General features: G+C 43.2%; 1 protein-coding gene across 1 annotated transcript; it reads right to left on the bottom strand.

Annotated features, from left to right (window-relative positions):
- Positions 1-1,175: 1,175 nt before the first annotated feature.
- Positions 1,176-13,344, bottom strand: tnfaip6 (tumor necrosis factor, alpha-induced protein 6). The gene is made up of 6 exons (XM_023951127.2): positions 12,991-13,344; positions 11,478-11,615; positions 10,785-10,946; positions 5,750-5,978; positions 3,525-3,565; positions 1,176-1,599 (listed from the first exon to the last, which is right to left on the bottom strand). The coding sequence occupies exons 1-6, from the start codon at positions 13,232-13,234 to the stop codon at positions 1,499-1,501; spliced, it is 915 nt and encodes a 304-aa protein (XP_023806895.1). The 5' UTR covers positions 13,235-13,344; the 3' UTR covers positions 1,176-1,498.
- Positions 13,345-13,569: the final 225 nt, after the last annotated feature.

Below are 13,569 nucleotides of genomic sequence, written 5' to 3'. Positions count from 1 at the left end.
CTGTTTCTCACCAGCCCCGCTTCTCCCATGCTGCTGAAAGTCTGCATTATTCACATTTCTGGCGTAAAATGCGTTTCAGGGTCTTTCAGTAGCTTCAGTTGATACCTCTCCTTAAAAAGACACTCGTTCTTAAAGCTACAATTCCCGCCATTATATGACAGACAATATTAACACGCACACAGAGATAACACAAAAACTCATACAAAATAACACACACAAACAGAATTTGCACTCTGGTGTAACCTTTTCTTGTAAATGAAGTCCATGTTTCTTACCTTTTTGATAGAAATCTTTGTGATTTTTGTGTAAAAACCCTCCACTTCCTTTTATTTTTAGAAGCCTTTCAATTTTTTTTTACTTGAAGCTTGTAGCCCTAAAGCTCAAGCTTAGGTCGTCATGTTTATACCGATCCTCCAATTTTGAAAAAAAAAATGGATGGGATGGTAAAAGCTACATTTTATAAATGAAGGCCATAGAAGCATAAAGTGTAAATGCTGTAAATGGGGAGGTGGGACTTGGTGGCTCTTCTAGGTTTTGGTCTGGAAGAAACTGGACCATATGGTTCTTACAGCATTCAAGGTTGCAGAGCTACGAGCTACAACCTTAACTGATGTTTTTGCTGAGTCATGAATGCTGGTTATCCTTTATCTAATGTCACATTACTGGTATGTTGTCTAAAACATGACTTATCTCAAAGTCTGTGATGACATTTAAAGACCCACTCCAACAAAACAGCTATTTTTGTGTTAACATGTTCTTGTAGCATTTTTCTGATGATGGAGGAGAAAAATCCAGATCAAAACTGCATTTCTGGCTATTTTCTTTATTCTAGTCGCAGAAGAAAAACTGCCTTTAGAAAAAGCTTCAGTTATGATGCAGAAACTGGGACGGGGGGGCAAAGTCTCACTGCCCCCCCAAACGCGCACCCCCTGCCCCTCTCATGCTTAGGTGTGTGCGAAGTGATGAGGGTTCAACACCCATGTGCTGTAGAGAAACGCAGTTCTCCTAATCAGACACTGATGTTAGCTTTCAACTGTTCCTAAAAGTGTTGCATTGACAGGGAAATGGATTTTTTGGTGACAGCAGCATTAAAAACGTCTCATGTGTTTGCTGTCAACACGTCACTGAATAAACGTAAAAAAAAGAGAGCGCTTTGACAAAACATCAAAACATGATCACAGTGGGACTTTATGTATTTTTACTTTGAAAAAAATGTGTAACAGAAGAAACTTTTTGTCAGAACGAAAGCCTCTAAGAATATTTTTACATAGCCTAACATAAGGCCATTACTGCATCTTATTTTTAAAACTAAAATAAGATGCAGTAAAAATGCTCTCCACAAAAACATGTGGCAAAACAATGACCCTGTTATTTTCCCAAACACATTTAAACCTCTCACCACCAAATGTCTTTATGAAAACATACTAAATGCGTCATTAGAACTAAAAGTATTGTAGGATATAAAAATGGAGCAGAAAGAAATTTGTGCGCAGGAACATCATTGGTGTGTTTCTGTCGCGTTAAATGCGACATACTGCAGCCTGAAGCCACTGCTGGTGACTGAAGCATCCGAGAGGAACTTCAGCGTCATCACGTTTCCTGCAACACAAACAAGTGAAATTTGTCACATTTAAAGTGGTCAGTGGCATGCTGGTGTCTTTGCTGTTCATCTACAGCTGGGCTGAATTGAGCCAGGAAAACAGCTGACAGAGATTTATGTATTTTATTTATTTATGTATTTAAATTAGGAAAGTGCATATTAAAGAAATGTTTCAGCAGCTGCTTCGACATAAATATGCCAGAGTTAGCACAGGAGCTAAATTTCATCCGTTGTTCTAAGACAGGATAAAAGGTTCAACAGTTACATTTACAACACAATACAATAGTACAATATTAGTGGTAAAAATATTTACGAAAGGTTATTTACAATGAAAAGTGAGTCTAAAAAAGTCCAAGAAAAACAACAATAACATCAATGTCTGCAGGACTGGTTTGCTTTCAGCTATTGTCTAAGATCTATTTGGAAGGTAGGGTAGTTTTCACAGTTTCTAATATGATGTGTCAGCGTATTCCATAACTATGTGCCTCTGATTGACACCACAGTTTAGCTGAATTTAGTCCTGCGCCTTTGAACATTACAGTCCCCCCTGGTGCCCATTCCAACATTTGTTTTTTTACTTATAAAATCTAACAAGGGGGGAGGGGCCAGCCTATTCAAAACTTTAAAAATGAGACGGGCATCCATGTGCATTTTGTAACTTTCAAAATCCAGTAGGCCGTACTTGGTTAGAATGTCACAGCAATGATAATGCAGAGGCTTTTTGTCTAAAACTTTCAGGGTTCTCTTTCCAATCAAAATTTTCTGACCCACGTTTGAGTTTTTCTGGGGAAAATTACTTTTCAGATAGAATAAAAATCAGATACTGTCCAGCTGTCATCAAACAGCAGCTAAAGCTGCTGTCTGATTTAAAAAAAAAAAAAAAACTACAGTCGGTATTATTTTCTTGCCAGGTCACTTTGGGCTGTCTCCCCCAGTTGGATAAATTTCAGAAATTTGCACTGCAGCCTGTAAACAATAACTGTACATGGTCATTAAATAATTAATATATTATCTTATAAGCTAATAAAAGTTCACTAATATGACATTTTTTTTGGTGTTTCTGTTGGATTTTGTGTGACTACACCAAGCATTTTTCTTCTGTCTTTTTTTTCGATGACATCTCATCTTACTTTTTGACCAAGATTTTGATCTGCATTACTTTTATTTGTGAAGATTTGCTTTCCAAAGTTGTCAAGTCTTTTTGAGAGCTGTCACCACCAGAATATTGGTGTGTAAAAGGTGAAGTTTAAAAAGTTTCCCATTTCAGAAAGTAATCCAAAAATAAGCCCCAAGAATAGACAAGATCAGACAAAAAGGGACATTTCGTCAGAAAATGGATCCACCCATTTCCTTGGTGTCAACATAACTTAAATTCAAATCATACTGTCACACGCCTAGGTGTGTGAAATTTGTTCTCCGCATTAGACCCATCTGCTGGGGGAGCGGTGAGCTGCAGACACAGCTGCGCTCAGGAACCAATATGGTGGATTTAACCCCCCAATCCAACCCCTTAACCCTTGTGCTATCTTAGATGACCCCCCCCCCCTTCCATTGAGGTGTTCTCCCTACCATGACAAAGGTGGATAAAGGTGGAAAGATTTCATGTAATCCATGGACACCAGTGAAGATCACAAATCATTGAAGAAAAAAGGTTCAGAGCACTGTCTAGTGGGTCTAGATGACCCAACTCCAAATGTTAAAGTGCCTAGGATAGCACAAGGGTTACTGCTGAGTGTCAAGCAGGGAGGCATTGGGTCCCATTTTTAAAGTCTTTGGATGACACGGGTTTGACCTAGGTTTGAACCCACAGCCTTCCAGCCACAGGGCGGACACTAACCACAAGGCCTGGTTAAACACCAAGGAAATGAGCACTGGATCAACATTTTTAATTGACACTGCAAACGTTGAAGCAACAAACCCTTACCAGTGCTGACGATGTCTTCAGGTAAATAGTCACCACAAAACCTGAAGAAAGATTAAAAAAACAAAACCGAAAATAGTCAGAGAGAACGTGCGACGAAAAAAACATGATATGAATAACCCTTGTGCTATCTTAGATGACCCCCCCTTCCAATGACGTGTTCCCCCTACCATGACAAAGGTGGATAAAGGTGGAAAGATTTCATGTAATCCATGGACACCAGTGAAGATCACAAATCATTGAAGAAAAAAAGTTCAGAGCACTGTCTAGTGGGTCTAGATGACCCACCTCCCAATGTTAAAGTGCCTAGGATAGCACAAGGGTTACGAAGCCCTTTTTGTCCCTCAGAGGTGAAATGCATTATTTCACAAACTTTTCTTTTTGATAAATATTTTGTAGTTAAGGATGCTGTGGATGGGCTTCGTGCCATAACTTTATACCTTCTCAGCTTAGACATCAGAGCGTTATTTGTGGTTATACATAGGGGTGTCAAATTATAGCGTTAATTGCAACTAATTAATTAGCGTGCTTTTTTAAAAATTATTGCGTTAATCTTATTTATAATCTGTGACTATTTTCGTGTTCTCAAAAATAAAAAACTTGCGTAATGTTTTTTTTTTTAACTCTGCTCTTACATCCCTTTCAGTGCATGTTTTGGTGTCTGGAAACACGTGCCGTTGCCACTGTGACGTCAATGTGGAACTTTGTAGTTCTAGACAGAAATGATGCAAACAAGCCCACACCAACACAACTATTACCTACTATTTAAGACATTAAGCCTGACGAGGTGTTTATTTTCATAAATCAATGGGGGGGGGGGGGGGGGGGGGGGCTGATCGCATGGGACGCTAAACTGTGGAATAAGGTTTTCAACATTTATGTAATAGTAATAAGGGGTTTGTGGTCATTATTTTTTGGATTGTTTTGAAAGGTGTTTCTACAGTTAATTTGTTGAATTAGAGACTTTTTAAAGAGAAAATTTTTTGTTTGGAAGTCTGCTATATCAAGAAAACGTAATGAAGTCACTTTTTTAGCTGTAATTTGATCTTTTACTGCATCACAATGTCATTATTTTAAATGAAAATATCTCAAAAATGAGGCTTTTTACAGCAATTATTAGGTTAAAAATAGCTGCCATTAACCCTTGTGCTATCTTAGATGACCCCACCCTTACAGTGACGTGTTCCCCCTACCATGACAAAGGTGGATAAAGGTGGAAAGATTTCATGTAATCCATGGACACCAGTGAAGATCACAAATCATTGAAGAAAAAAGGTTCAGAGCACTGTCTAGTGGGTCTAGATGACCCAACTCCAAATGTTAAAGTGCCTAGGATAGCACAAGGGTTACAAATGGATTAATTAAATGAATTAACAATTAATTAATTGCACTGAGAAATTAATTGTATGACAGCACTAGTTTTACACTCACCAGCCACTTTATTAGGTACACCTTGCTAGTACCGGGCTGGACCCCTTCTATCTTATGAACCGCCTTAATCTATTGGTCACTTGACATTATCTTACCTTTTAAATTGACCTTGACTGACACTGTGATGACACTCACAATTAATAAAGTTCTGTCAATTTTTTATTTTTTTTTACTTTTTGTGCATTGCTTTATGCCAGGGGTTTCAGACTCCAGGCCTCAAGGGCCGGCCACCCACTGTTTTCCAGAAATCCTGTCTTATCTGCTACATGGATCAGGTGTGTTCAGCCAATAAGGAGCTTCAATGTTGGTTGGAAAACATGTTGGACACCGGGCCTCGAGGCCTGGATTCAGATACCCTAGCTTCATGACAATCTTCATTATGAATTTCATAAATAGATTAGAGCTGGCCTGATTTTTTTTAATAAATGTTTGTCCCATAATTCCATCAAGTTCCTTCAGATGAATATTTAACTGGAAATGCTTTCATGTCTGTGAGGCTAAATTCTTGAAAGATTAACCCCTGTGCTGTCTTAGATGACCCCACCCTTACTTTGACGTGTTATTCCTACCATGACAAAGGTGGATAAAGGTGGAAAGATTTCATGTAATCCATGGACACCAGAGAAGATCACAAATCATTGAAGAAAAAAGGTTCAGCGCACTGTCTAGTGGGTCTAGATGACCCAACTCCCAATGGTAAAGTGCCTAGGATAGCACAAGGGTTAACACAGAAAATTCACTAGTGACTGAAAAAAGAAGAACATGCTGAGATCCACTCGTCAATTGGCACTCCTGACCTCCCTGCAAAGCCAGCGATGTCGTTGTAACTGTCGTAGACCTCCAGGTAATCAGCCAAACATGATGTGTCATCCTCTACATCAAACTCCAGGAAGCTGAGGCGGATCTTCTGACCAAGCTGGACTCGTATGTGCCAGTAGCAAATCTGTCCATCCTGATATTTGTCAGGAAAACCAGGAGACTGGATGGTCTTCTGCTGGTCGGTCAGAACTCCTCCACACTCCTTTGCTGTTGGACACATAAAAGATGTGGAGGAAAAGCTTTCCTTCAAACACTTCACTTTCTTATAGCGACTTCGATGTGATCTGCCTCTCCCTCCTTTAACAGCAGATGTTGAATCCAGGATTAAATCCCTCTTAAGATTCGAGCTTGTTTGAAATGCTTTTTAAATTTGAATTCTCCTTGTTAGTGTGGCTTATTGGAACCTGGTTAATATAAAAACTAAGTATCATCTTTTGAAATTATGTAGATTTAGAAAAATTATGTCAATGTATTTGGGCCTTAGATCTGAATTTTCATAAAATACCAAAAAGTCATGTTTGTGTAGTAGAGTAAAACTATCTATTTTCACCTGAACACTGCAGTTTCATTCCTCGCTGTTTTGCATGTATTAATAATACGCAAACACATTTTTGAATTATGTTTTACACATCACAGTCCAAAAAAACAAACGAAAGCAAATTTCAGCATTTTTGAACATTTCTTCTCATTTCCACCCACTCAAGTATGCCTTTTCACACTGCAGTGGAACACTGAGAAGTGAGTTTCCCACAACCAAACATGTCTAAGTAACAAAATATAAAACATTCACAGATTTGTGCGTTGCATTCCATTTCTTTACAAACATGTTCATACCTATGTATGGAAGGTCATGACACAGTTATGATCAGCATCCAAGCAGGAGAACACCTTGCAGATTGTTCAACGCCCAATCAGTTCTCCCAGTGCACCCTGCTGTTCTTCAGCCTGCTGCATTCTATGAGTCTATAAAAGTTCTATGAAAGCATTAGTCCTCCTGCGGACTGAGACATGGAGCTCTGCTGTCCCTATACCGTTTTTTCCCTTGTTTTCTTCTTCTCTCTATGACAGCACTGAAAGGGGATGTATCATCTTCTTGACTGTGATACTGGGATCCTTGCACGCTCATAACACTAACCCTAACCCTTTTGAAAATGTGTATAGACATACTTTTGTTGAATCTAAATGAAAAGCATATCCATGTGATGGTTTTCAGTTCTAGCAGCAACCTTACACTGTTACTAAGTTGTTGGCCCTCTTTTGTGAAGACCAGATTTTCTGTGAGCTATCCACTAGACCTCCAACCTGAAGAACTAGATCCTTTGTGACTCTCTGCCTGTTAGGTAGGAGGAGCCACAGCCATTTATCTTCTTCACACAGACACAAAACACATTAACACCATGAACTCAAACTCGCCACATCATGGTGGATCTTGTGGACATTGTGAAGAAAAACAAGCCTATATTATTTTGTGATTACTTCAGATGTTTATAAACTTTGTACATTTCTTCTATCAAAACCTTGTTTCTAAGTCTGATTAACCCTTGTGCTATCTTAGATGACCCCACCCTTACAGTGACGTGTTCCCCCTACCATGACAAAGGTGGATAAAGGTGGAAAGATTTCATGTAATCCATGGACACCAGTGAAGATCACAAATCATTGAAGAAAAAAGGTTTAGAGCACTGTCTAGTGGGTCTAGATGACCCAACTCCAAATGTTAAAGTGCCTAGGATAGCACAAGGGTTACACATGTTAGCTCAATATCCTCCTTGAGTCAAGCCTTAAAACCTCTGACCCAAGCCCAGATATTTTGACCTTTACTATTATGATGTGCATTTGCGTCAGAAGACCATGGCTGTGAAATGAATCAGCCACACAGATGAGCCTCCATGTCCCTCACTCTGTTTGCCTACAAACACTAATTGTTTCTAGCGACCAATTTTTTTGTCTGACACTGACTCATAGGGTGGGACTGAAATTGTGGTTTTGAATCAACCATGTCTTCCCTCCAGATAATTGTGGTTTCCTCATCATCCCTGGCATCTTCCTGAATGGGTGAGCTGACTTTACAAAGGCTTCTGATCAACAGCTGCTCTGCTAATGAATCATCAAAAACACAAATATCAGTAAAAGTTCAGGTTAATTTAAGAAATGAAGCTCTTAATGAGGATAATTTTGACAATTATTATAACAGTATCATTTGTTGTTAATGAGCATTTTCAGCTGGATTCAAGCCATCGCTGTTCACCGTCTCCTTCCAAAACAGTTTGTCTCAAATTTCTCAATGGAAGGTGAATGTTGGTTTGAAACCTTTTCCCTGACTACACTGAGTCTGTCTGGGGCTGCTTTTTTACCAAACTTCAATCAACTCAGGGATTGATCCAGATGTTATTTTTTTCACAATGGAAATGATTTTTTCTGAACTTCTACAATGTCCTTCTCAGACACCAGGAACATGTCTTGCCTCGGTCCGGTCCAGTCCAGTCCAGTTCTTTGAGCATTTCCATCATAAAATGGACCCATTAAGCTGGACAAAACCATACAATTTTTGGGCCCCTGTTGCTTGCAGGTCCACTAATAAGGATTCCCCTCAGAACTGGTTTTTAACAAAAGAACAGAGCAGCTGTCAATCACTCTCATACTTCAGTAAAGTTAAACTCGCATTCCCATCTGCTTATTATCCTGTCGAAAAGTATTTTATAGAAATTAAAGTAGGTCTTGGCTTGGGGGGTTGGTCCCTTTGCCTGTGTTGGGGGGGGTTGGCGGGGGCCCTGCTTGGGCGGGGGGGGGCAACGGCGCTGGATGGGCTGCCCATCTACACCTGGGGCTGGGATCAGCCCTTCCCTAGCTCTGGGGTGGGACGGGACAACCCTTTTGGGACCCCTGGTCGCTCTGGGGGTCATCCGCTTCGGCTGCGGGGTCTGGGGTGGGGTGGGGGTCTTGTCGGCCCTGTCGTGTGGGGGGGCATTCTGGGGGGGAGGGGGAGCCCACTATTGGTACGGGACCTTGGGGGGTTGACGGGTCGGGGTCTCCGCTGAGGCAATCGGCGGTTGCCCCGGCCAGTCGGCTGCCTCGGTCCTGTCGAGGCCTGACCAGAGCTCTTCTAGGGCCGGCGCTTGGGAGTGGGGGCCTGGGCTTAGTCCGGGGGGCCAATCGCTTTCTGGCTCCTCTCTCTCTGTGTGGGGTGGGTGGTGCTGGGCCGGGGGTGTCGGCGCCTCCCTAACTGCCAGCAAGCAGCAGATGTCCTCCCAGCACCCTACCCGCCAATTTTAACCACACCTTAGACATTTAGGGCCCCTTGGTGGGGAGGGTGAGGGGACATCACTGTGAGTAATCAGGAGATGTCCCCTCAGTGCCCTACCCGCCAATTTTAACTGCACCCCTTAGTACACACACCCCTCCCCCCTCAAAATATACATTCCAACATAAACACACACACATGCACACACAGACCCTCTCAAACACACATACATGCACACACATTTTGCAAGGAAGGTGGGACCTAGGACAATCTGTCCCATACCCCTTCCCTGGTGGGGGGTATGGGGCCCTTGGCAACGGCGGCCGTGTCCCCTGGGTGCCGGTTTCCTGGGCGCGGCGGTGCTCTCTACGCACGGGGGGGGGGGGGGGGTCACATTACACCTGAGCCGGGGGTGTCCGTGTCCCTGGGGGGTGTGTTCTGGTCCTTGCCCCTGGGTGCTGGGCCCCGCCAAATCTCCAACTGTGGCCGAGCCTGGTCGGGCCAAGTTTACAACACCCCTGGTGGGCCCCCTTTCTCCCCGGGGCATTCGCCTCCTGGGCGGGGGTGTCTGGCCCCTGCCTTGCTCCTCCCTGGACCAACCATGGGCCGGGTGTGTGGCTGCCTGGAGTGTGGAGCGGGTCACCTTTGGGGGGGTCCTAGCTCGTACCTGGGGTTGGGGCGGGGGGATGCCCGGAACTCCTGGGGGGTGATGGGCTGCTCGTCTGGGGCTGTGGGCGCCCTTCTCGGGTGGGGCCCTGCGTTGGGCTCTCCCGGCGCGGCGGGGGGACTGCTCTCCTGGTTGGGCTGGGGCGGCGCTCCCTTTCCCCCCGTGCCTCCCTGCTCTCTGGCTCTGGGGGCTTCGCGGCAGTCCTGGTTGCCCTGGCCTGGGTGGCGGACTGGGTCGCCCGGGAGGCGGTTGTTCCCTGCCTGCTCCCGTGTGTCGTTGGGGGGTTCCGGCTGCCGCTGCTGCTGCGGCGGGGGTCTTGGTGTAGGGATGGCTGGGCACTCTCCTTCCTTCTTTTCACATTCCACCGTCCATTTTAGAAAAACATAAACACTCACCTGAGCACAGGTGTTAGCTCACCTTTGCACTAAGAGTTTGCATGATTGAATGACTGAAATATTTCACACTAGTTGGTTTAAAGGCATAAGTATGCGTGTGAACACTATCGGTTTTGTGTACATGTTGACATGTGGACATTTTTTTCAGCCAGCAGGTGTGTTGATAACATTTGAGTGTGTGTGTGGACAGGCCCCGCCCTTTTTGTACTGCATTTGAACCTTACCATAATGATAAACAACCAGTAAACTTGTTGCTTTATGCTGCTTCATGGTCTTACCCCCCCCTCCTATTATCACCATCTTACCCCCCCCCTTCTCTCTAACATCCCTCTCTCTTCTTCCCTTCTTTCCTTTTCCGTCTGGTCCAACACCAAAGATTTCTAAACATGATTGAAATTAATAAAGTTTGGCCTCAATTACAAAGGGGTTTATTCAGACATACCTTTGGTTTGTCTGAAGATTAATAACCCCTCTTGTTAAAGTAAAATATGTCCAACACAAGAGGCCGTCAGCTCTCATCTGCCTGCCCAGCTGTTGGACAGGACAAGTTAAAAAAAAAAAAAAGAAATTAAAGTAGGTCTGGTCTAAGAGGTCCAATATATTTGACCCATTTTTATCACCTTTATCTCTTTGCATCTTTGTTAATCTTTGTTAATGTCAGTCTTTCCATAATATAAATTTTATGTATTCATTGATTCATTCAGACTCACAGTTTGGGTTGTAGCAGTAAACATCCCATTGCTCACTCTTGTTCAGTCTGAATCCATAGTCGATGATGCCAACTTTTCCAAAGCCGCAGTTGATGCCAGCTTTCACAATAGGGTAACCAACGCGTCCTTTGTCGAACCATCCTGCTGCGCACACATGGAAACCTGAGGAGCAGAAGAAAGGCTCTACTGTCTTGAAGCACAAAAGACCAACAGCATGCAGGCAGACATGCAGGCCTCCTCCCTTCTCCAACAAACATCTGGATGTCAGCCTGCCAGAGATGACGTCAACATGTAGTTTTTCTTTGCAGGATGGAAGTTTGTTGGAGAGTTAGCAGAGTGGCTTGATAAGAGAAGGCCAGTCTGTCTGCAGTGATGATTTCCAGACTAGAAAGTGTCAACAGGCTTTTAAGGCTCCGATAGAAGGAACCACAACCATGAAACACACAAACCGAGGTTGACACTCTTCCACACGTTAACCTTTCCTCTTTCTGTGTGGTAAAAGCTTTTTAGCAGCTATAGGATGTTTTACAGCCCACCCCTGCCCCCAGACCTGGAGTTGAACTCGTTTAATGGAAGGAAAGCCAGATAAAAGGAGACGTGTGCAGAGACTCATGATAGTGTGGAGATCCAGCGATACCACATCAACCCTGAGATTAATGTAAAGATGTCTGCTCCAAGGAGACTGCTGCTGACCTATCTGTCGCGCCGCCTCCAGCTGCTCGTAGGTGGCCAGCTTCCCCCCCTCGTAATCACAGACAGCCTTGGCCTCTATGAATGTCAGCTGGTATCTCCCTTTGCGTGACTCTCTGTGGTAAACTCCAGCAGCTTGTTCTGTCAAAGAGAGAAGAAAGTCTGAGTTGAAGCAAAGTATCAATGTTTTGCATTGAAGTGAGCTGCTGTCACTCTGATGCTGAGTATTCAGCAAAAAACTGGGAAGAAAGCAGAACCCCCCCCCATCGTAATTGGAAAAAGCAGGTTGGTGGTTTATATGACATGTAGTACTGATTCCTCAAGAAAAGTTGGGAAAACTGGAGCTCTTGCAGACCCCCCACATCTGGTTTAATATGCTTTCACACACAACACTAACAACCAAAGACTGAAGGGGACCCAGATATTTTAAATGTTTTCATGGTTCCTCTTTTCTGAGATTTACTCTGAGGCTGTTTTCCCTCCAAACACAGAGCGCTTTCAACATTTTCTCCCTTTGGTTTGGTGGAAGTCCATTTGCATTCCCACAGAAGTGAACCACACCAGAGTTCATCTGCAAGAGAACATGGACCCTAGTACTGAAGAGTACCAGAGTTTTCTTGTTTGTTCCAAATCAGAGTTTAAAGTCAAATTTCATACCTAACAAACCAAGATGACCATCAAAGGAAACAACCATTTTTTAAAACCAGGACACCAGGACTAGACCAGGACCAAAGTGGATCAGGCCAGGACTACAGCTGTTTAAGTATGTGCTCTTTAAGAAAACTGACTGCTTGAGAAAATTTAGGACAATTCTGTGCTAAAGTGTTTGGAAACACTTCCAGAGGGAGTAATCTTTCTGCTTCAGCTCAACAATGCCAAAACTGAAATTAACTAATTTAACAGGAGTTCTGTAAACTGTGAAATCTATGTCAAATGAGTAAAAGATTTCCACAGGAGACACATGGAAGAAATACAGAGGAACACATTCAGAGAAAAATGGTGGAAGATTAGCAAAGTTGGAGCTTCTGCAAAACCCAGATGAAGTAACTTCCAAACTTTCCCAGCTCATAAACAAGGAGCCCACAAGCTGCTTCTTTTAGTCCTTCTCTTTTCAGCTCATGGATGTATTCCTTTTATCCCACTAAAAACAAACAACTGTACTATAAGCACTATAAGCAGATCAAACATTGAGGTTGTTTGATCTGCTCAATCCTTTAAACCTAATCACATTTAACCCTTGTGCTATCTTAGATGACCCCACCCTTACAGTGACGTGTTCTCCCTACCATGACAAAGGTGGATAAAGGTGGAAAGATTTCATGTAATCCATGGACAGCAGTGAAGATCACAAATCATTGAAGAAAAAAGGTTCAGAGCACTGTCTAGTGGGTCTAGATGACCCAACTCCAAATGTTAAAGGGCCTAGGATAGCACAAGGGTTACAAACCAGTGAAGTGAATGAAGGTGAAGTTAAGCAGCCGAGTTGAAGCATCAGTCTTAAAGTGAGGATATTTACCCAACCAAATAGAGTTATGAAATATTCCATTTCTGTAGCCCCATGCCTGCACCTCCTTCAACAGGAGGCTGAGGATCCAGAGGAGAATCGCGGCTTGCATCCTGCAGATGTTTTCAGCTGCTCCGTCTGCTGCTTCATGAGAGGACTGCTGTTCCCAGTGAGGGTGGAGGCGGGACCTAATGCAAGCACTGAAACACAGCAGCTCTTTCTCCATGCCATAGAATACCTCTTCTGCATCAGACATCTGCTGAAAGGCTTGAAAAGTCTGCAGACAGCAGACATAATCTTACGGGTTTCTGTGAGATCTGGAACTGATACGATTCTCCAGCTTCTGCGATTCTTCCAAAGCATGTCTTTAGATATCAGTTCAGCCTGTTTAAAAACACTTAGTGATGGATGGCGACCTATTCAGGGTGGTCCATTCAGATGCTGCTGGAATAGGCTTCGGCAAACTGTCTGACCTTTGAACTTGGGAGGTTTAAAAACAAATAGAGCCTTCACTTTAAGTGTTTTGAAAAATGTGAACAGATGTTTCTATATGTAGCATGGCATTCACAATTGTGAAGTAACTGTAACTGT

This window comes from Oryzias latipes, chromosome 21 (genome assembly GCF_053564925.1).
Source record: "Oryzias latipes strain Hd-rR chromosome 21, Olatipes_Hd-rR_3.1".
Lineage (NCBI taxonomy): Eukaryota > Metazoa > Chordata > Actinopteri > Beloniformes > Adrianichthyidae > Oryzias > Oryzias latipes.
This window is presented reverse-complemented; position numbering and strand designations above follow the sequence as displayed.